This window comes from Mustela putorius, unplaced genomic scaffold (genome assembly GCF_011764305.1).
Source record: "Mustela putorius furo isolate JIRA1106 unplaced genomic scaffold, ASM1176430v1.1 tig00000743_pilon_pilon_pilon, whole genome shotgun sequence".
In the NCBI taxonomy this organism is placed as follows: Eukaryota; Metazoa; Chordata; class Mammalia; order Carnivora; family Mustelidae; genus Mustela; species Mustela putorius.
This window is the reverse complement of record NW_025421464.1, coordinates 2,547,892-2,568,819: the sequence shown is the minus strand read 5'-3', so window position 1 is coordinate 2,568,819 and position 20,928 is coordinate 2,547,892. Positions and strand designations below refer to the sequence as shown.

The following is a 20,928-nucleotide window of genomic DNA, read 5'->3' as shown; positions in this document are numbered from 1 at the left end:
GGTATGAAAGCAATATGCGTCATCAGGACTCCTGTCCGTACCCCACCCCTCCCCCCGGGAGAGATTCGGCTGTGCCCCGCAGGGAGAGCTGGTCAGCCTGCACAACTAAGTATCTGCAAGAAATCGGAGGTTCGGGGCACCTGGGTGGCTCAGTGGGTTAGAGCCTCTGCCTTCTGCTCAGGTCATGATCCCAGGATCCTGGGATTGAGCCCCACATCAGGCTCTCTACTCAGCGGGGAGCCTGCTTCCTCCTCTGACTGCCTCTCTGCCTACTTGTAATCTCTGTCAAATAAATAAATAAAATATTTTTTAAAAAAAATTAAAAAGAAATCGGAGGTTCAAGAGAGATGTTTCCTGATACCACGACCAAGAAGAAAGGGCACCAATTCTGTGTCAAGTCATGAAGAACCCCTAATGCGTGTCCCATTCCCAGAGCAAAACCCAAACCTGGGCACAAAAACCGGACAGCTTGTGAGCAGTCTCGGGCCCAGATCCTGAGTTAAGAACTGGATTTCTCACTTGCCCATCTTGTGGCCTTGACTGAGTCCATTCCTCTTTAAAACTCGAACAGTAATTCCCTTGTAGCACAACAGAGTGATAATGAGAATGGAAGATGCAAGCCTCGCCCAAGGCCAGGCTCAGAGGATGCTCAGACGGGAGGTTCCATTCCCACTACTGGTAACAGTGCACCCGAACTCAGATGGCTGTCTGGACCACATGGTCCCAAATATCCACAGCTCTTCCCCTACCCATCTGTGTCCCCACTGATTGCTCTCCAGCAAAACAGAAGCTGTGCAAATGTGAATTTTTATTTGTCCCTAACTCTGTCCGCAGCGCGTGACACTGGTTCTTCAAAAAAAAAAAAAAATCAATAACCCAAGTGAAAAAACTCTACTATGATTAATAAGAACACAGGAGGCAGAAATGACGTCAGGAATAAATGAACATGATGGGGCGCCTGGATGGCTCAGTCATTAAGCCTCTGCCTTCAGCTCAGGTCACAGTCCCAGGGTCCTGGGATCAAGTCTGTCAGGCTCCCTGCTTGGTGGGGAGCCTGCTTCTCTCTCTCCCACTGCCCCGGCTTGTATTCCCTCTCTCACTGTCTCTGTCAAATAAATGAAATATTTTTCTGTGTGAGGGTGAAAAAAAAAATTATGAAAAACCACAACTTGGAAAAAAACTCAACACTAGAAGCTCTGCGGCAAGTATTCAAAGATCTTGCAATGATTGTTTAAAATCCCCTACAAGATGCCTGGCAAGTTCTTTCCATCTTAGGAAAAAACAAACTTCCATGAGGCCACATAACCCTGATTATCAAAACCAGACACAAATATATTCTGATAAAATCATACACCCATTTTATTCATGAAGATGCTGAAGAAAATCAAATTCAAAACACACCATAACTGGGAGTCTGGGTAGCTCAGTGGGTTAAGTGACTACCTTCATCACTCAAGTCATGATCCCAGAGTCCTGGGATGGAGTCCCATATCAGGATCCCTGCTCCATGGGGAGTTTCTCTCTCTGACCTTCTCCCCTCTCATGCTCTCACGGTCTCTCCCTCAAATAAATAAGCAAAATCTTTAAAAAAATTAACAAAACACCACAACCAAGTTGGGCTCACTCCAGGAAAAAAAGAATGGTTTACTACATTAGAAATTTATTAATATAACTAATCATCCACTGAGAAGAGAATTTCAAAAAATATGCTCAATAAGCAGTTATTGAAAAAAAAATGTAATTCAGTAAAATAAATATTTATGATTTTAAAAAAGACTTGGCACTTAACAAAAATTGCCATCATTCATGAGGTTGTTCGAAGGCCTCTGTGTGCTCTGGAGTGCTGGAATTTCACCATTTAACAAATATATTGGGTTCAAGTTTGGTGGAGCCTCCAAGTTCCCATTTAATGCAAGCTCAAGGGGAATTCCCCTGGAACCCTGGAGAAAGAACAAGTAAAACGCATACCTGAGTATAACTTAGCAGACTGGAGACCTCCCTCTTTGACAGCCGAGAGCTTGATCTGCGACCTGGAATAAAGAACCAGAGTCTGTTTGGAGAAAGGGGCAAGCTCCCAAGCTGGGGAACAGGCAACATCTTGCTGACCTGCAGTGCTGTCCCTGGTGTCTCCACTCTTAAACCCACTGGCATCCTCAGGGGTTAACTCCTAGCCCCTCAGGATCTGTGGACCAGTCAAATGTATTCATAAAGCAACAGGGCACAGAGCCAGGCACATAATATGATTGAAAACAATACTGGAGGTACTCGTGAGGGAAGGCATCAAATTCCTTCCAGATCTGTGGCCACCAAACTACAATTAATGAACAATCGAGTGCCTGGCGTATCAGTCACATTTCAAGTGCTCACATGTGGTTAGCGGCTATTATAGTGAACAATGCAGAAAACAGAACACTTTCACCCTCACACAGAAACTTCTATTGGACAGCACAGCTCCAGGGGATTTCAACAGCAGATGGGACAATACAAGGTTTTCTGAAACAGCTGGGTCAGAAAATCTCAGTGGGGAGGACCCCAGGTGATGTGATCCTGAACTATGCAGGGGAGGGGTGGGGAAGGGAAGGCGGGGAAAGGAAACAAGTCTCAGACCCTCCCGAGTGTCATCTACCCACATAATCACAATCTGGGTCCCAGATTGTGGGAGAAGGGTCCCACTGCAAAAGGGCCAAAGATCCCAACCTATGCTGCGAGCACCCCAGCCACGGCTGGGAAAAGACGGGGGTCATCATCACCTTGGGGTTACCTCCCCAGTGACCCAGCTGAAGTATGGACAGGTTGGGGGGGGCAGGGAAGGACCCAAGGGCAGGGATGAGAAGTGGGCTTCCTTCCCCAGGAGGTGGTGGAGCATCTCAGAGACCAGACCCTCTCCCCACAACCTGCCCTGAGCCCACTCAGAGACTCATGTCCAGCCGCTCTCTGCAGTGCCTGTCCCACACCCCTCCTCCCCACTGGCCCGGCCACCTCTGATCTCCGGGGTGCTGATAGCCTCCAGGATGGGGGGTGAGGGCGCATCCTTGGAGTCAGAAGACTGGTCGCTGCAGCCCCCATTAGTGATGATGGAGTCTTCCCTCCCGCTGGCGTCCTCCTCTCTGTTGAGTTGTCTGGTGTCTCCCTTCATTGTTTCCTGCAGGAGGGCCAGAATGGGCAGGGTAGCAGGGAAGCAAGGGCACAAGGGGGCAGCACACCCCAAACCTCCAGCCAGTGGCTCTAGGTCTTCAGGCCAACAGAGGCCCCTTGACATCTTCTCCGGGTGATACTCCTGCCCAAGGACCCCACCCAGACTGCCCCCCAGAACCTGCCCCCCTCACCAAACTCGGAGGCTCAGGACTTGGTTCCATGTGGCCAGGCAGCCCGAAGGCTCAGATACCAGCACCCAGGACAGAGGAGGGGGCTGGGCTGTGGTCTGAGGCTTAGGCTGTTCTGTGCAATTAGCCGGCCACTTCAAACAATGCCATTTAGGACCCGCCTGCCCCGGTCTGCCTGCCGCCAGCCTTGGTCCCCTTTACCCCTGGCCCCCTCTCCCTGCCCAGCCTCCGCAGGGCCTCAGGAAGCCAGTGCATTATTTTCCCTCCTGACCCCTTTGTTTGCTCTCTCCTTTCCCCTCAATCTCCAGGTCCTCTTCCCACCCGCCCCCTCCTCCCCCACAGAACAGCTTCTCTCCTCTCCATGGCAGCACAAGCCCCGCCCCACCCCAACCTCAGGGGCCCATTGGTCTGCTGGCCTGTCGCTCACTCCCCTCCTCCCTCACCAGCTGAGGCTCAGAGTCCCAAGTTCCCAAGAAGGGAAAGGATGGAGGAACACAGGCAAAAGACTGGGGCAGTTAACAAGGGGAATGCTTCCCTACCTGCTCCAGCCTCGCCCCACCTCTGGGCTGTCATCTCGCCACTGCTGCCCCTTCCGGTAACTGCATCATCTCCAGGCTATTAGGCTAAGACCACCAGGTCAGGCCAGGTCTTCACTGATGGGTTCAAGGGCCCTGTGACCTTTGACCTGGCCTGCAACATTTGTTGGCTGCAAGAACCTGCACCTTTCATTTATTCCTCCTCAAAATGTGATCGTAGGCGCGTTTTATAGAAAAAGAAAACTGACAGACATACCAGGTTAATCTCCCAGGTCAAGAATTCACATCCAAGAGGTGAGGCCAAGGTAAAAAAGGAGCCTAGGTACTGGGTAAGGCCCCCAGATTCTCATCCCTTAGTTTCCCCCAAACTGCTCCAGAGCTACTTGGCACCGCACCCTACTGTTCCGGACAAAAAGCTCTCCCAGTGAAGAGCTACTTATCAGTACTGAGCACTCCCAGCCCTACACCCCATCTTGGGACTCACCACACAGTACCAGATGATCCGCACTACCGACCCAGGGTACCTTCTAGAAGAATCGTCAAGGCTACAGGGTCGCAGACTGCCAGGTGATATAGCACCACGTCCACCAGGGGGCGATGTGGGGGCTCTGTCTGAATTGCACTGCTGCGCCCCCAAGTGGATATACGATGTCACCTGGGGTCCCAATTCCATCCTCTGCACCTGTCCCTCACCCAGGCCTGGTAGTGGGGCTGCTAGACTTCTGCCCTATTTCCCAGAAGACCCAGGGACCAACCTGGGAGATGGTTAAGAGCTACAAAACCTCAGGCATGGCCCTAGATCTATGTCAACCCCAACATTTCCAAAAGATCCCTGTGTGATTATATGCAAGTTGAAAGAGCACTGTGCTGGTTCTAAATGCATTCTTATCCATAGCCCAGTGTGGTCTTTTCCCTCACATGGCCCAGGGTGTGCAGGCTCACACTTCCTGGTCTGTTCTCTCTCAATACATGTAAAGGAATCTCACCAGCCCCAGGGAAAAGAGGAATACCTGACCTAGCCCAATCGGCTGCTTCTCAGCCCCTTTCACTGGCCAAGCCCTGACCCAGAAGAACAGACTGGCTGACCTATGGCCAGATCCTGTGAGGCCAAGCAGCCAAAATCCCAGGAAAACTGCTTCAAAGTAATAATTAATTCCCAGTGTCCTGCCCCAGGGCAAACCAGTGAACTAAGTAACCCTGGTGGCCTAACACAGGGTGGGAGGGTGGGTCACTGTGCAGGATTCCAAGGGTCCCCCCAAAAGCTTAAGGGAAGAACAGGCAAGCCAGGGTTTCTCCTCAGAAGCTGATAGCAAGCAGGTCAGAGGCTGAAATGGAGGGCCATTACTTTCCACTCCTCCAGGGCCCAGGATTCTCTCAGACAGCCCTTAACTTTGTCAGTCAGGAGCCTCCCTCCTAGACAGGCCCAGGAGAAGCCTGCAGCCCAGAGTAGACAATGATTAACTACCTCAGGCCTTACCCCAGGGCCTCAGCAGTGCCAGCTCCTCCGCGGTCTACCAGACAGACCTGTGAGCAGAGCTCCTTCCCAAAGCCAGAGGTCAACATTCACGAAAAATCTCCTACCTCTAGGAACTGCACCCATGGGCACTGGAGGAAGATTCAGGCAATGAAACCAGCCAACTCTAAGTGTCATGGGCTACCTGGGCAGCAAAAATAACCACCTTCAAATTGTATAATTTGATCGTGGGAGTTCACACAAATTCCTTCTCTGTAGCCTTCATCCCCTGGGGTTTGCACAGACAGTAGCTTCCCTTGCAGCCTTCCTGCAACACCTTTGTCTGGAGCCTGAGCCCACTGATACGCAGTGCAGTTCCTCTCCCACCCTGACCCTTCTACCTGGACCACTCTCTACACAGAGGATGAATAAAGCCGCCTCCTAGCATGGGCTGCTGCTGCCCTCCTCTGCCTGGAAGCCCTCCCCACCCCTGCCATACACCTCCTGGTTACTCAGACTTTAAAACCACACGGTCAAAGTCAGGAAGGCTCCTCCCAAAACACTCCTCCAAAATTAATAACCACAGTTAAGGGTGCCTGGGTGGCTCAGTGGGTAAAAGCCTCTGCCTTCAGCTCAGGTCATGATCCTGGGGTCCTGGGATCGAGCCCCACATCAGGCTCCCCTTGGAGCCTGCTTCCACCTCTCTCTCTCTGTCTACTTGGGATCGATCTCTGTCAAATAAATAAACAAAATCTTTAAAAAAAAAAAACACATAGTTACACAAACCCTCTTGCCTAATGATATAGTAATTTTTTTCAGTGTTTACTATTCTATATGCAACACTTCTGTGCTTTACCTGTATTAACTCACTTATCTTGAAATGCAGAACATGTGGTCCCTGTTTTACAGATGCATAAACTGTGCAATGTGGCTTCCTCAAGTGTTCAAATCCCGAAAAAGTTAAGAACACATCAACTTACATACTCCTGGCAACAGGAGAAAATTAGCACCAGAAATCTGTACGTGATGGTGGACAGCAATCACCCTCACCTCTTCCCATCACTCCCTGGATAACACAGACCCCAAGACAGGCCAACTGCTTTCTCTAGTGTGATCTTTCAGCACTGGAGGCTAAGCAGCCTTGGTTACCTCCCTGAAAAGAGGCAGCACCTTCCAGAGGGATTTTTCCAGAGTGGTCATCGCTGTGCTAGCTTAAGAACTGTGCCTCCCCAACCCATGGCCATTAATAGTTCCCAGGTCCCTACCATTCACTCCACACAGTACAAACCACTCTTAACCCGCGCCCGATCCTGAAGCAGGTCCTATTATCAATCTGCTTTCAACAGGCTCAGATGAATTAATGAAGCTGCCCAATAGGGTGGCAGTGCCAAGACTCATGCCTAGGCAGTCCAGGGCACATGGTGTAACTGCTGTACCCGAGACAAGGCAGCCGTGATTTCTAGTTAAGAACAATGCATCGGGGCGCCTGGGTGGCTCAGTGGGTTAAAGCCTCTGCCTTTGGCTCAGGTCGTAATCCCAGGGTCCTGGGATCGAGCCCCACATCGGGCTCTCTGCTCAGCGGGGAGCCTGCTTCCTCCTCTCTCTCTGCCTGCTTCTTTGCCTATTTGTGATCTGTCAAATAAATAAATAAAATCTTAAAAAAAAAAAAAAAAAAGAACAAGGCATCACCCATCCCAGGGGCTACAAGAACTTCAGGACTGAGGGACAGGACCAAACAGCTGGGTGTTTACCTTCCCCAGAGGTTATGGTCTAACCTCGTGATGCGAGGTGAACTCTGACCCTTTCCCAGAGGCTAGGGTCAAGCACAGGATTTAGGGGAATGCAGCAGTGTGGGGTGGGCTCACCCGTGAGGTTCTCCCTGCAAGGCACTGCCTCATTAGTGCAGGGTGCCTGTGTCCCAACTGAACCAGGTCAGACGTGTCCAAATGCAATGTGGCAGACAGAAGGATGGGTGGCACCCCCAATTAGACTCAGGGAGGAGGCCCAGGGACTCGACCCCCTCACCCCAATGCAGCTATAAAGCGGAGAAGTGAGGTCATTCATTTCCTCCAAGCGGGCACCAGCAGCACCTTGTAAATGGTAATTGCATTAATTAAATGCACAATACAGGAAGGGGGAATGGTTGGCATGATGGGGAAGTGGGTAAAGGGGGCCACATGGTCATCCCAGCCCCACCCTGAGTCCCCCAGGGCATAGAGGTTTAGTGCAGTAGAACAAGAGGTTGAAAGATATTCCCACCACCCCTATTTTAAAAAGTCCTTCTAGGGGCACCTGGGTGGCTCATGTCAGGATTCCAGGGTCCAGGGTTCGAGCCCCACATCAGGCTTCTTGCTCAGCAGGAAACCGGTTTCTCCCTCTACCACTCCCCCAGTTTGTGTTCCCTCTCTTGCTGTGTCTGTCAAATAAATAAATAAAAACTTAAAAAAATAAAAAACAAGAAAGTCCTTCTCTACAGCCTGTGGGAGGGACACCTAGGCTACCGAATCCTCCCCACCCCAACCACTCAGGTCTGTTCCATTGTCCAAGATTCTGAAATAGTTGTGATTGAGCAATTACTATGCATCTCATGCAAGGCCAGAGCTTACGCTCAGGATTCCCCATTTTGCAGCTAAGTAAAGTGAAGCCTGAGAGAAAGCAAATGGGCAGCTCCTTGCCCAGGCTTGCAGGACGACTAAGTCATGGAGATTTAGGCCTAACCCAGGAGCCAGACCTTAAAGACATTTCAAAACTAATATGCTAAGTACAGTATTATAGTGAAGCCTGGGGAGGGACACTTCACCCAGGTAAAGAGAGAAAGGAGGGTAACCCAGGAAGTGGAAAACAGTAAACACAAAAGGTTAAGGGGGCTGGAGAGAGGCTGCCCACCTAGCTGGTGGCAGGGAAGAGGTTCCCAGAGTTCAGGGCCTTTGCCTCATCTTTAGGAATCTTTGCTCAACTCTGGGAATAGCCAGATTTACAGACAAGCTGGAATGAAAATGCCTTCAATGTCTTTCTCAAAACCCAGTCTTAACCATTTGTGAAATGAAATGACCCCACCTAATTCCCTGGGTGGCTGGCGTTAGGAATCCCACAGGAGAGGACACAACCCTGAGAAGCTGGGGCGTCCACGTTTTCGTGTGCCATCTTGCCAGATTTCCCAGCTCTGCCTCACCAAGGGAAGCATCCCTTCATCGTGGGTGATTCAAAAGGGAATGTGGATTGCTCAGTGCCTCCAGGCCATGGCTGCTTGCACCGCTGTCGCTGTACAGTAGAAACTGGGCCTTGGTATAATGATCAGAAATTACCAAAACAACTGATCCACTCGGGTCAAATCAGACACGCATAAAATACTAGCCATAGGAACCTGATCCTTATAGCATTGCTCCTATTAACATTAAGCTAACAGAACACCTACATGTTCTGCAGTGGATTGGATAAAAGCACCCTTTAGCTAATTCACAGAGAAAGAAAAACCGGGGTGCCTGGCTGGCTCAGCTGCAACTCTTTGATCTCGGGGTTGAGCCCTATTTTAGGCACAGATTCCTGAAAAATAAAATCTTAACAGAAAAAACTAGGAATATACATTAAAGATCTGACAAGACATAGCAACTTAAATGGGAGTTTACAATCAAGGTTTTTGCCCTATAAACTAATGCACTCAGCCCCCTTCCCCTATGGTTCTCCGGGAAACTTGGAGTGATGTGCAAATGTGCAGAGGAAACCACCGCTGACTCAATCATGGGTGGGGCAGCATAAGGAGCTGAGGATTCAGAGATACCATACCCACCCCTGTGGCCATGTGTCCCTGAGAAGGCTGGAGCCAGAGAGCCCTGTGCCCTCTCCCTTAGGGGGTTAATGGAAGACAAGACCAGTATTCTGTAAAATTCCCGCCTTGGTGCTGCCCCTCACAGTAGGCTACTCCTGTTGTCACAGCCAAAGCCTTAAATCTCAACTGTCTGCACCCAGAGGCAGTGGGGACAGAGATGCAGCCTTTAAGATGGCAAACCGACAACAGGATCCAAAATGCCACATGTCCGTATCCTGTCACATAGGCTGCTACTACTGCTAGCCATCGACCCAGGCCAAAGCTCTCACCAAGACCTATGTGCAAGGATGGTCACGGCGGTCCTATTTATCATGGCAAAATCTGCAAACACAGCACTGGCAAAGGCAACCGGCTAAATCCCATACAAGTATACCGCGAAGCTAGTGAGAGACAATGGCATGAGGTACCAACTAGGAGATGAAGCTATGCCAAGTGAAGTCTGGACAATAACACAATCTCAGTTGTTAATGTTAACATATGCATTAAGCCATGTTCCCCCAGCGTTTCTTTCTGGAACTTTTAAAAGTCAGGGCTCTCAGAAAGGTAGCTTATGAGTGAACTACAATATATGCCTGTGCTACTTTTACAGTCAGATGCTGTCCTAGAAACATTTCTTCCTTTGAAAACAGCCATTCAAGTTCTGTCACTCTGAAGTTACTTACAGTGGCACCTGGGTGGCTCAGTCCGTTAAGCCCAGGGTCCTGAGATCAAGTTTGGCATAAGGCTCCTCACTCAGTGGGGAGTCTACCTCTGCCCTCTGCCTCTGACCCTGCTCATGCTCTAATAAATGAATAAATCTTTTAAATAAAATTACTTATATATGGTAGTATATTTCCCTATGAAGAAAGCCAAACACCTGGGGCCCCTGGGTGGCTCTGTCATGCAAGCGTCTGCATCCCCAGGGGTGAGGGTCCCTGCTCCTGACCCTGCTCCATGAGTCGTCTGCTTCTCCCTCTTCCTCTGCTCCTCCCCCTACTCCTGAGATCTAGCTCTCACTGGGGTGCACTCTCAAATAAATCAACCAACCTTTAAAAAAAAAAAAGAAAATTAACTTAAACACCTGTAGTGACACGTATGTCCCAACCCCATTTCCTTTAAAAAGTTCCCATGTGAATGTAGAATGTTTCTGGGCTTACTTCTCTTTTTGGGATTTATCCCTTGCCTTCCCCTTTAGTCACTGTAGCACTCCTATGTCCCAGGCTGGCCTGCTAACCTTACATTTCATGCGTCTCCTTAGAGGTCTTGAAAATCCCTTAGTTGGAGGGCACCTGGGTGCTCGGCAGGTGAAAGCCTCTGCCTTCGACTCAGGTCATGATCTGAGGATCCTAGGATTTTTTTTTTTTTTAAGATTTTATTTATTTATTTGAGAGAGAGAGAGATCACAAGTAGGCAGAGAGACAGGCAGAGAGAGAGGAGGAAGCAGGCTCCCCGCTGAGCAGAGCGCCCAACGCAGGGCTCGATGCCAGACCCCAGGTTCATGACCTGAGCCGAAGGCAGAGGCTTTAACCCACTGAGCTACCCAACAGCCCCTGAGGGTCCTAGGATTGAGCCCCACATCATGCTCTCTGCTCAGCGGGGAGCCTGCTTCACCCTCTCTCTCTCTGCCTGCCTCTCTGCCTACTTGTGATCTGTCAAATAAATAAAATCTTTAAAAAAAAAGTATAGAAACAAAGCTAATAAAAACTTTAAAAATCCCTTAGTTGGCACATATTCTCATTTTCTATTTCCCTCTTCTGGCCCCAGATTTTTCTAGGGAGCCTAACTCTCCATGCAAATAAATTTACACAACAATTCTAACTGATTCAACACGGAAGGACTTGTATCACCCTCTCTACAATAATCAGTAAGTCCTTGTATGTATTTTAAAAGACAAAATTGGAGCAGAGGCACCTGGCTGGCTCAGGCAGAACACACAGCTCTTGATCTCAGGGTTGCGGAGTTTGAGCCCCACGTTGGGTGTAGAAATTAAAAAGAAAGACAAGGGGGCGCCTGGGTGGCTCAGTGGGTTAAGCCGCTGCCTTCGGCTCAGGTCATGATCTCAGGGTCCTGGGATCGAGTCCCGCATCGGGCTCTCTGCTTGGCAGGGAGCCTGCTTCCTCCTCTCTCTGCCTGCCTCTCTGCCTACTTGTGATCTCTCTCTGTCAAATAAATAAATAAAATCTTAAAAAAAAAAAAAAAAAAGAAAGAAAGAAAGACAAGGGCACCTGGGTGGCTCAGTGGGTTAAAGCCTCTGCCTTCAGCTCGGGTCATGATCCCCGGGTCCTGGGATGGAGGCCAGCATAGGGCTCACTGCTCAACAGGGAACCTGCTTCCTCCTCTCTCTCTGCCTGCCCTCTCTGCCTATTTGTGATCTCTGTCAAACAAATAAATAAAATCTTAAAAATAAAAAGACAAAATTTTCACAATACAAAGAAAAGCTATGGGATAGCAAGTAGGAGAGATGGGTGAAGATGGTGAAAAGGTACAAACTCCCAGTTATACATCCAGTCCTGTGAGATAATGTACAGCACGGTGACTAAAGCATTATGTATTTGGAAGCTGTGGACAGCAGACCTGAAGTCCTCATCACAAGAAATAAACTGGGGCACCTGGGTGGCTCAGCTGGTTAAGCATCTGCCTTCAGATCAGGTCATGATCCCAGGGTCCTGAGACTGAGCCCTATGTCCATCTCCCTCCTCAGCAGGGAGCCTGCTTCTCTCCCACACTCGTGTACTCGCTCTCTCAAATAAATAAAAAGAATCTTAACATATATATATATAATAAACATGAGATTTATAAAATAACGGAATTACACAGTATAACTAGCTTTTGGAAAAAGCCCATTAGCTCACAGAAGCTACTTCTTTAAAAGCCAGCTCTAAGTACCTGGTATGGGTTTGGGTCTGCCCATCATGAATGAAGCAGGTCTGCAGACAGAGTAGTGGGCACAAGGAGGTCCTCTGGAGGGTCTTAACCCAGCAGCACATCGGTACAATCTTGCCACTTCTGTGGGTCCAAGCCAGGTGGGGACAAATTTCTCAAAAAAATTTAACAGCATCAATCCGCATTCTACTCCTTGCTTAGCTGTGTGGCCTTAGAAAATGGCGATAATCATAGTTAATACTGAGCAATCACTCTGTATTCTGCTTACAGCTTAACACTCAACATCCTAGGGCAGATCCGGACACTGGGAAAGGCCACTTTTTGGTTTTGGATTTTTTTTTTTTTTTTTAAGATTTTGTTTACTTGGGGCGCCTGGGTGGCTCAGTGGGTTAAGCCGCTGCCTTCGGCTCGGGTCATGATCTCAGGTCCTGGGATCGAGCCCCACATCGGGCTCTCTACTCTGCGGGGAGCCTGCTTCCTCCTCTCTGCCAGCCTCTGTGCCTACTTGTGATCTCTGTCTGTCAAATAAATAAATAAAATCTTAAAAAAAAAAAAAAAAAAAGATTTTGTTTACTTTGAGTGAGTGGGAGAGTGAGTGAGAGCCTGAGAAGGGAGAGGGACAGAAGGAGAAGCAAACTCCCTACTGAGCAGTAGGCTGTTGCAGACTCAATCCCCGGACACTAGGACCAAGACCTGTGCCAAAGGCAATCCCTTAACCAACGGGGCCACCCAGGCACCCCAGGGAAAGGCCACTCTTACCCATGCATCAGACAGTTATTCCTGTTAGGATTCAGGAAGCCATGCTCCACACTGAGAATCCTGAGTGACACAGGCCAGACAGCCCAGGCTCATGGAGCTTCCAGCTGGTTTAGGAGGATGGTAGGGGAAAGGCTAGTTGTTGTTAGACGAAATAAGGTTGGTCCACTCCAAAACCTACACTGCTCTTTCTTCAACTATAGAGACCCTTTTGCATAGGACAAGAAATAGGACAAAATTTTGCCCATGTGTGCCCACAAAATGTGTGCACTGGCTCAGAATCTTCCAAACCCTATCATCCAGTTGTGGCACACTGCCTCCCACGTAAGCCAGGAAACCTGCCACGGCACCTGGCCATTCAGGCATCGAGCCTAGTTAACACTCCGTTTCTCACCACTTCCTTCTGCAGCTTGCCCTTTAATGTCTGGTCCGGCTTCCAGAGCTGCAGGCACAGGACTCAGGCAGACCAATGTTAGTGAAGCCACAGAGCACACATTCACAGAGCTAGGAAGCCAGGGCATCAGTGCTCTGCTAGCTGCTGAAAACACCAACTAAGAAGCCATCATCCCTTCTCCAGGAGCTGGAAGACTGGATTCTGCTCCAGCTGCAGTCCAAGCATGTCCACTTTCACCAGCAAAAAATGCTGCTTAGAAAAAGATGGGTGCCTGGGTGGTTCAGTGAGTTAAAGCCTCTGCCTTCAGCTCAGGTCATGATCTCAGGGTCCAGGGATTGATCCCTGCATCAGGCGCTCTGCTCAGCCGGGAGCCTGCTTCGCCATTTCTTTGCCTGCCCCTCTGGTACTTGTGATCTGTCCAATTTAAGGGGAAAAAAAAAGTTAAAAAAAAAAAAAAGACCTGATAAAACTCAGAAGGTGGGGGGTGGATGGGAAGAACAGGTCAGACTGTTCTAGAGGCCACAGCCTCTCCTCCAGTAAGACTGAGACAGAGGACACCTGCCTGAGCCTGAAAACTGCCCAGTCCCCTTCCCCTGAAGTCAGGCCTCCACCTCCCAGGTAAGGCACTGGAAAATCCCTCTGCTCTGGGGAAGCAGACAGACCCAACAACAGAGAACACCCTTCACATTTTGGGAGGCCCAAAGGTAAATCCAAGTCACGGACCCACAAAGCAATGCCCCAGTTCAAATCTCAGACAATTTTGGTCTTTCTCAATCATGAAGATCAAAACGAGAACAGTAAAAAAAAATTAAAAAAAGAATACTCAAACATGGGACAGAAAACTAAACTCCAGAAATATCTTCAGGGCGATAAAAGATCCAAAAAAAACAAAAAAAAACAAAAAACAAGATGAGGACACCACTGCAAAGGGAATTTCTAGGACAAGAGCTGCTTTAAAACCTAAAAGACAGAAGGGGCACCTGCAGTCAGTTGAGTCTTGATTTTGGCTCAGGTCATGATCTGAGTGTCCTGAGATCCAGACCTGCATCAGCTTCCCCGATCCATGGGGGAGGCTGCTTGAAGATTCTCTCCTTCCCTCTCCCCTAGCCCACATATGCTCTAAAAATGTTTTAAATATTTTATTTATTTGAGAGAACTGAAATTGTGGATGGTGGAGTAGGGGCAGAGGGAGAGATAAGCAGGCTCCCCGCTGAGCAGGGAGGTCCCATGGGGCTGGATCTCTGGGATCATGACTGAGCCACCCAGGCACCCTAAAATTATCTTTTTGAAAAGGGAGGATGGGGTACCTGGGTGGCTCAGTAGGTTAAAGCCTCTGCCTTCAGCTCAGGTCATGGCCCCAGGGCCCCAGGATAGAGCCCTGCATAGGTCTCTGCTCAGTGGGGAGTGTGCTTCTCCCTCTCTCTGCCTGCCTCTCTGCCTACTTGTGATCTCTATCAAATAAATAAATAAAATCTTTTTTAAATTTTTTAAAAAAACAAAACAAGGGAGGGATGCCTGGTTAACACTTGGTTAACATCTACCTTGGGCTCAGGTCGTGATACCAGAATTGTCACATCAAGCTCCCAGCTCAGTGCGACAATTTTCAGGGTACCTGGGTAGCTCAGTGGGTTTTCTAGCTCAGGTCTTGTCTCAGGGTCACAGGATTAAGGCCCAGTCAGGATCTGCAGTCAGAGAGGTGTCTGCTTGTCCCTCTCCCTTTCCCTCTGCTTCTGCTCCCCACCACCCCATTTGTGCTCTCTCTCAAACAAAATCTTTTTTTTTTTTTTAAAGATTTTATTTATTTTATTTGACAGATAGAGATTACAAGCAGGCAGAGAGGCAGGCAGAGCGAGAGGAGGAAGCAGCCTCCCCGCCGAGCAGAGAGCCCGATGCGGGACTCGATCCCAGGACCCCGAGATCACGACCTGAGCCGAAGGCAGCGGCTTAACCCACTGAGCCACCCAGGCGCCCTCAAACAAAATCTTTTAAAAATTTAGTAAAAAATAAAAGACAATTTTCTAGAAAATCAGTCTGATCCTGAGACACAAAACTAGAGCAGACAGAAGGTTAAGAGGGCAGGCAGGGGTTTGCACTAAGTCAAAGCCCATAGATTGCAAGGTTTTAAATGAATGAAAATCTCTTAAGGGGAAGGAGAGGCAACTTTCATCGGGCAAGCTGGTGAAAAAAATAGCAGAAGCCAATGGTGGCAGATTCTAGAGAATCTCTGCCTGTGTTCTCCAAAACTATCCTCCAGCTGCTTGGCAAGGCAGCCCCAGTGGTGATGATGGTGCTAAGAACTCACGGTGCCACCCTTCCTTGCCACTGTCCTCTCCTTGGGTTCTGGTCTCTTCTCTTATTAAAGGCCTTCCAGTCCTGTCCACATGCAAATGCACGGGCCCCAAAATGAAAGCGAAACACTGATTACCTTGGGATTGTGAAATTATAGATGACTAGTTTCTTCTTGGCACTGGAAGATGGTAAATTTTATTTTCACTTGCCTCATTCTTTGAATGTCATTTTCTGAAATATTTCAATTCCCTAGACAGGCCACCCTCATTCTTTACTTATTCCCTGGAAAAAAACTCAGGAATACTAACTTGGATAACTAGGATGTTTCCCTCAAGAAGTAAACAGCCACTTCTCAATTTATCTGGGTATTTACTACAAAAGTGCAGTTTTGTTTGTTTGTTTGTTTTTTTCCCCAAGTAATCTCTCTACCCAACATGGGGCTTGAACTCACAACCAGAGATCAAAGGAGTCACATGTTCTTCCAACTAAGCCAGCCAGGGGTCCCCATAACATACAACATTTACTGAATTTTTTAATCTATAGCAACTCAACTGCCTTAAACATCCCCATCAACTGGCCAACCATTGTTGGCCTCTTGTACAGATGGAACAACTGAGATGAAGTCAGTGACTTATAAAAATGGAATGAGTAAGTGTATGAATCCAGACCTGATTCTAATGCCCAAGCCCCTTTGTGGCTTCAGACAGATAATATAACCCAGAGGGTAACAGGCTTTTCATAATACAGATGCCCCTGAACAATGCAGGTTTGAATTACAGGTGTCTTCTAAGGTAATTATTTTTTTTTCAGTAAACATATTGAAAAATATTTTGGAGACTTCCAACAATTTGAAAAAACTCAGATGAACCGCACAGCCTAAAAATACTAAAAACTTAAGTTAGGTATTATTCGGGGCACCTGGGTGGCTCAGAGGATTAAGCCTCTGCCTTTGGCTCAGTTCTCAGGGTCCTGGGATGGAGCCGGCATCTGGCTCTCTGCTCAGCAGGGAGCCTGCTTCTCCCTCTCTCTGCCTACTTGTGATTTCTGTCAAATAAATAAATAAAATCTTTAAAAAAAAAAAGTTAGGGATTATTCTTAGAATAAATTATAGAATACATGTTACATACAAAATGTGTTAAAAGACTTATCAGCAATGTTTCTGGTCAACAGTAGGCTATTAAGTTTGCGGGGGGGGGGGTCAAGTTAAACTGGATTTTCAAGGGCAGGGTGTTGGGGGGGGGGGCTCAGTGCCCCTAACCCCGGCATTGTTAAAGGGTCAACTGCACTTAGGCCCCCCCCTCTATTTTGTGAACTAACAACTAAAATAAAAGGATCTGGATTCCATTTAGCCCTAACTACACTGGGTAGGTGTGGACTTTAAACCCACTTCACAGACTGGAAGGACCATCTCCAGAAATGCAATCCTCCTCTGCATTCACCAGGCCACTTCCTCCCGGCACAGCCAGATAGGTCCATGTGAACACCTGCAGTAGGCTTTCTATCTTCTGGAGGAAGGAATGGCATCCCCAGGATGTCAGCGGAGGTGCAGTATTCTTCTGAACAGCACGAACCACCAAGGTGCAGAAGCAAGTGGACTGCGCAGCACCTCAGTCCCATCAATTACAGAAGGAAGAGGTCAGCCTCCCCAACGAGACAAATCTGCCCATCACTTTACAAGGAAAAGGATGGTTTGCAAATGAAATGAGGAATTCTGCACTTCTTTGGTCCACCAAGAAACTGGAAAATCAACCTGAGCTCACAATTTAAGAAACACACACACACACACAAAATCTAACACAAAATCTAACGCCTATCATGGGCGAGGTCTGATGAAATCGAAAAAGCTGTGTGAGCCTGAAGGGTAGGACAGCGGGCTCGAGAGCTGGTCTGAGAAAAGGAATCCAATCCTTTCCTTTCCTCTTTTTTTTTTTCTAGATTTTATTTATTCATTTGTCAGAGCACAAGTAGGGGAAGTAGTAGGCAGAGCTTGAGAAGCAGGCTCCCTGCTGAGCAAGGAGCCTGATGTTGGACCTGAACCCAAGACCCTGGGGATCATGACCTGAGCCAAATGCAGATGCTTAACCAACTGAGCTACCCAGGCATCCCAGACAAAAGGAATCTTAAGGTTAAGCTTTCCTGAAAGGAGAACTTGCCCAAACCCCAAATCTGAAGCAGGTCCCTAAGACTGCAATGAGAGGTGACAGGCCCCTTTGGGTCACAGGCCCACGTGGCTAGAAAAAAAGGAAGGGAAGCAGCTTCCCCCATCCCCACCTCCCTTTCACCCCCTGCAGCTCCCAGATACCCTCCTCCCCCCCTCTTCTAGCCTTGAATGGGGGTGTGGCTGGGACTGTGGCTCTAAGGAGCAGGATGCAGGCAGCCCCCAACCCCTTTGTCTGGGCCCTCTCCACCCCAACGGGGAAAGGTAAAGGATCTTACTCACCTCTGCAATTATGCCTCCAAGGTAAGCCTCATGCTTTTGGTGGGGGGGGGGGTAAAAATGGCCCTAACCCATAAAAGAAAACCCTGGCTCCTTTCAAAAGGCAACAAAGGCGTTCCTTCCTGCCAACTCCCAAATCGAGGACAATGATTTGGAAAAGCTTTCATAGCTGAGAGGAATAGAGTACCTAGAAGTCAGGCAGGATAGGCGGGGCTGGCAGAGGTGCCTCCCTTCATACCCCACCCCGCCCCGTTCTCATTAATGGCTCCCCTAAAAAAGAAGGGCTTCTGGTTAAATACAGATGTCAACATTCATCACCCGCTATGCCAAGCACTAGCCCATCAAACCCTCACCCAAACCCAGTGTGGTAGGGACTACTTATACCCCTGAGACATCTAAGGAACATAGAGGGTAAAGGTTAAATCATGCATCGACTCATTTCATTCTTACACAACCTGGGGGTTATTAGTAAGAGCATTGCTGTTTCACAGATGTAGTAACTATTAAACACAGAGAGAAATGGACTTGGTGTGACAGATTTAAATATGTGAAAAGACCTATGCATGTCCTTAAAGAGGGCAGCCAGCTTACCTCTCACAAGGATGCTAACAGCAGCAGACTTTCTCTGATTACTGTATACCAGCCCTATAACATTAGTACCATCATTTCCACCCTGGAAAAATCAGGCAGCCTTGCAACCCAATGTGGGGTGGGGGATGGTCTCAAGAAGCCACAACAGGTGTTGGGAGAGGAATGCAGGGGTAGCTCAGGGTCCTGGGCCCTCCACCTGAGGGCCCCAAAAGGAAAATCGGTCCTGGGCAAAATTACCACCAGCCCAAACCCCCAGCATCCAGAATTGAGAGGCGGCAAAAATTCATACTCTGTCCTTAACTGTCTTTACTTCATGAACCCTTTCAGCTTGCAGGGTGGGGGGATTAAGAGCCACAGGGCTCTGCCTCTCAGCCCAGGTAAGGGGGAAAGGCAGGCTGGAGGTGGAAGCACAGGCCTGGTGCTGGGCCCAAACCGCTGCCCTTCTTCGCCACAGGTGAGTGAACCCAGCAGGAAAGCCTGAGCCCAAGAGCGGCTCCCTGCTGCTAACTTGCTAAGTTCACCCCAGTCTTTCTCCGTCTCCACTTTTTCTCCTGGGAAGTGGGACTCAACACCTACCCTCCAACAATCACAAGAGGTGGGAAGTTGTTCTTCTGGGAGGCGGTGCTACACAGCGATTGAGACCTCAGTTTGCGGAGTGGGGGAAGTGGGATCAGCTCCATCCCGGAAGAGGGGAAAAATGGAAAGTGAGCCCCCAGGGCAGGCGGCGTGACCCGGGCAGGACTGCGCCACCCCGACTCGGCTCCTCCCCGGCCAGGTGCGCTAAGGCTGTCCCGCCGTGCCTCGCCGGGGTGGCTCACCTAGGGAGGACCCCGAGAGACCGTCCCTCCGGCACACACACCCTGGTCCACCCCGCCCGCACCCACATCCATTAATAATATTATATCCCGGGGGCGGGGGGGGGGGCGCGGACGCGTCCCTCGCCTGAAACCCACAGGTCCTAGTCATAACGGACCGACGCCCACCTTCCTGGCCGAACTCTTTCCCCCTTCAGAGGCTCGCTCTTAAGCGGAAGCCAGGAAGGACACCCCTCCCAATGAGGAAAGGAGACCCAAGTCCTCGCCTCGACCCCAAGAAGGCCACCCCCGTCTCCCTCCCTGGGGAGGAACCTCTTTCCCTCGGTATCTTGGACAGCGTGAGTATTCCTCCCACCCCTTCAAAAACATGCCCCCCCACACTCCCATTTTTCCTTCTTGCCTCAGGTGGTCCAAGGGTCCGCTCCTCCCCTACAGTGCCGGGTCTCCACCCGGACGGGAGCCGCCTCCCCCGGACGTCCCAGGAAGAGGGTCCCTCCTGGCAGTCCCGGGACCCCTCTGCTGCCCCCTCCCCCACCAGTCCCCGGACCCCCGGACTGACGAGCCTCCCCGGGGCCACCGGGCGCTCACCTGCCGAGAACCTGGCTCGGGCGCCGCTCCGCGGTCGAGCCGCGGGTCGGGACAGCCTGGCGGGAGGCCGGCGGGCGGCCGAGCACGGTGCTCGGCTCGCGAATCTCCGGCGCCGATCGCCGAACTACGTTTACTTGGGCCACTTAACCCCCGCGCTGCCGGCCTGGCGCGGCGGCCGCCCGCTCGCCGACCTGCCAGTGGGCCGGTTGCGTCCGTCGGGGGGCGCTCGGAGCGTCCACGCGGGCAGCGGCCGCGGGGCTGGGGGGCGGCTGCTGTGCCGAAGTACCGCAGACCAGACGGGGCAGCGAGAGTGGGTGGGGAGGGGGCGGTGCCGAGGCCCCTTGTAACCCCAGCCAGGCGCTCGCCCCGCCCCCACCCGGGGGCGCCCCCGCCGCAGCCACTCAGAGCCGGCCCCGGGCGCGGGGGGCGGAACGAGGGGTGGGGACGAGGGAAATTTGAAATCACTTCGGAGCCTCCCCCTCCGCCCCTCCTCCACAGGCACCGCCTCCTATCCCCCCCTCCTCCTGTTAAATCACCCACCCGGTTAACTGGCCCTGATGGGGGTCTTAGCCGCCATCCCCCCAACAGACACACACATATACACACGCAGGGACTCCGCCGGGGACCCCCTTTCCCCGCCCCCCCACCCTGAGCAGGACACGAACGCACAGGTTTGGATGCGCGGCCCAGAGAGGGAAAGGCCCTCACTGGAGTCACACAGCAGTGGAGTCTCCCCTCTGCCCCCACCTCCAGCCGCAATGCCACCTGGGCGCTGCCCTGCACCAGCCAGTCAGTCACCCCCTCTGGACCCTCTGATCAGTCCTTCCTTCCTCCCACCCTGCTGAGCCTTTGTCAGCCATCTTGAGGGGAGGGTGGGGAGGGGAGGGGAGGGGAAAGGAGAGCCGACAGGGAAGGCGGCCTGGTCCTTGGCTGCGTGGGTTCTCAGGTCCTGCCGGCCTCACCAGCAGGAGAAGCCCTACTCTTAGGTCTCAAGTGCCTCTGTCCTTAAGGGCGGTGAACTATTGGAAAACAGCACTTACAAATATTTATGGTACCTG

General features: G+C 50.4%; 1 protein-coding gene across 11 annotated transcripts in view; it reads right to left on the bottom strand.

The window, feature by feature from the left end:
- The window catches only part of DNMT3B (DNA methyltransferase 3 beta), a 42,122-nt gene extending 21,926 nt beyond the window's left edge, over positions 1 to 20,196 (bottom strand). For 2 of the 11 annotated variants that reach the window (XR_006607856.1, XM_045084071.1), the window contains exons 1-3: positions 3,327 to 3,649; positions 2,980 to 3,142; positions 1,969 to 2,030 (exon numbers count right to left, since the gene is read on the bottom strand). Coding sequence is in view for 10 of the 11 variants with exons in the window: in XM_045084071.1 (XP_044940006.1) it covers positions 1,969 to 2,030; positions 2,980 to 3,142; positions 3,327 to 3,356 (255 nt within the window). In the remaining variant the exon portion in view is untranslated. Of the gene's footprint in view, positions 1 to 1,968; positions 2,031 to 2,979; positions 3,143 to 3,326; positions 3,650 to 12,003; positions 12,335 to 13,150; positions 13,444 to 19,870 lie in introns of those variants that run through there. The other 9 variants (XM_045084074.1, XM_045084075.1, XM_045084068.1 and 6 more) reach the window with 6 other exon arrangements.
- Positions 20,197 to 20,928: the final 732 nt, after the last annotated feature.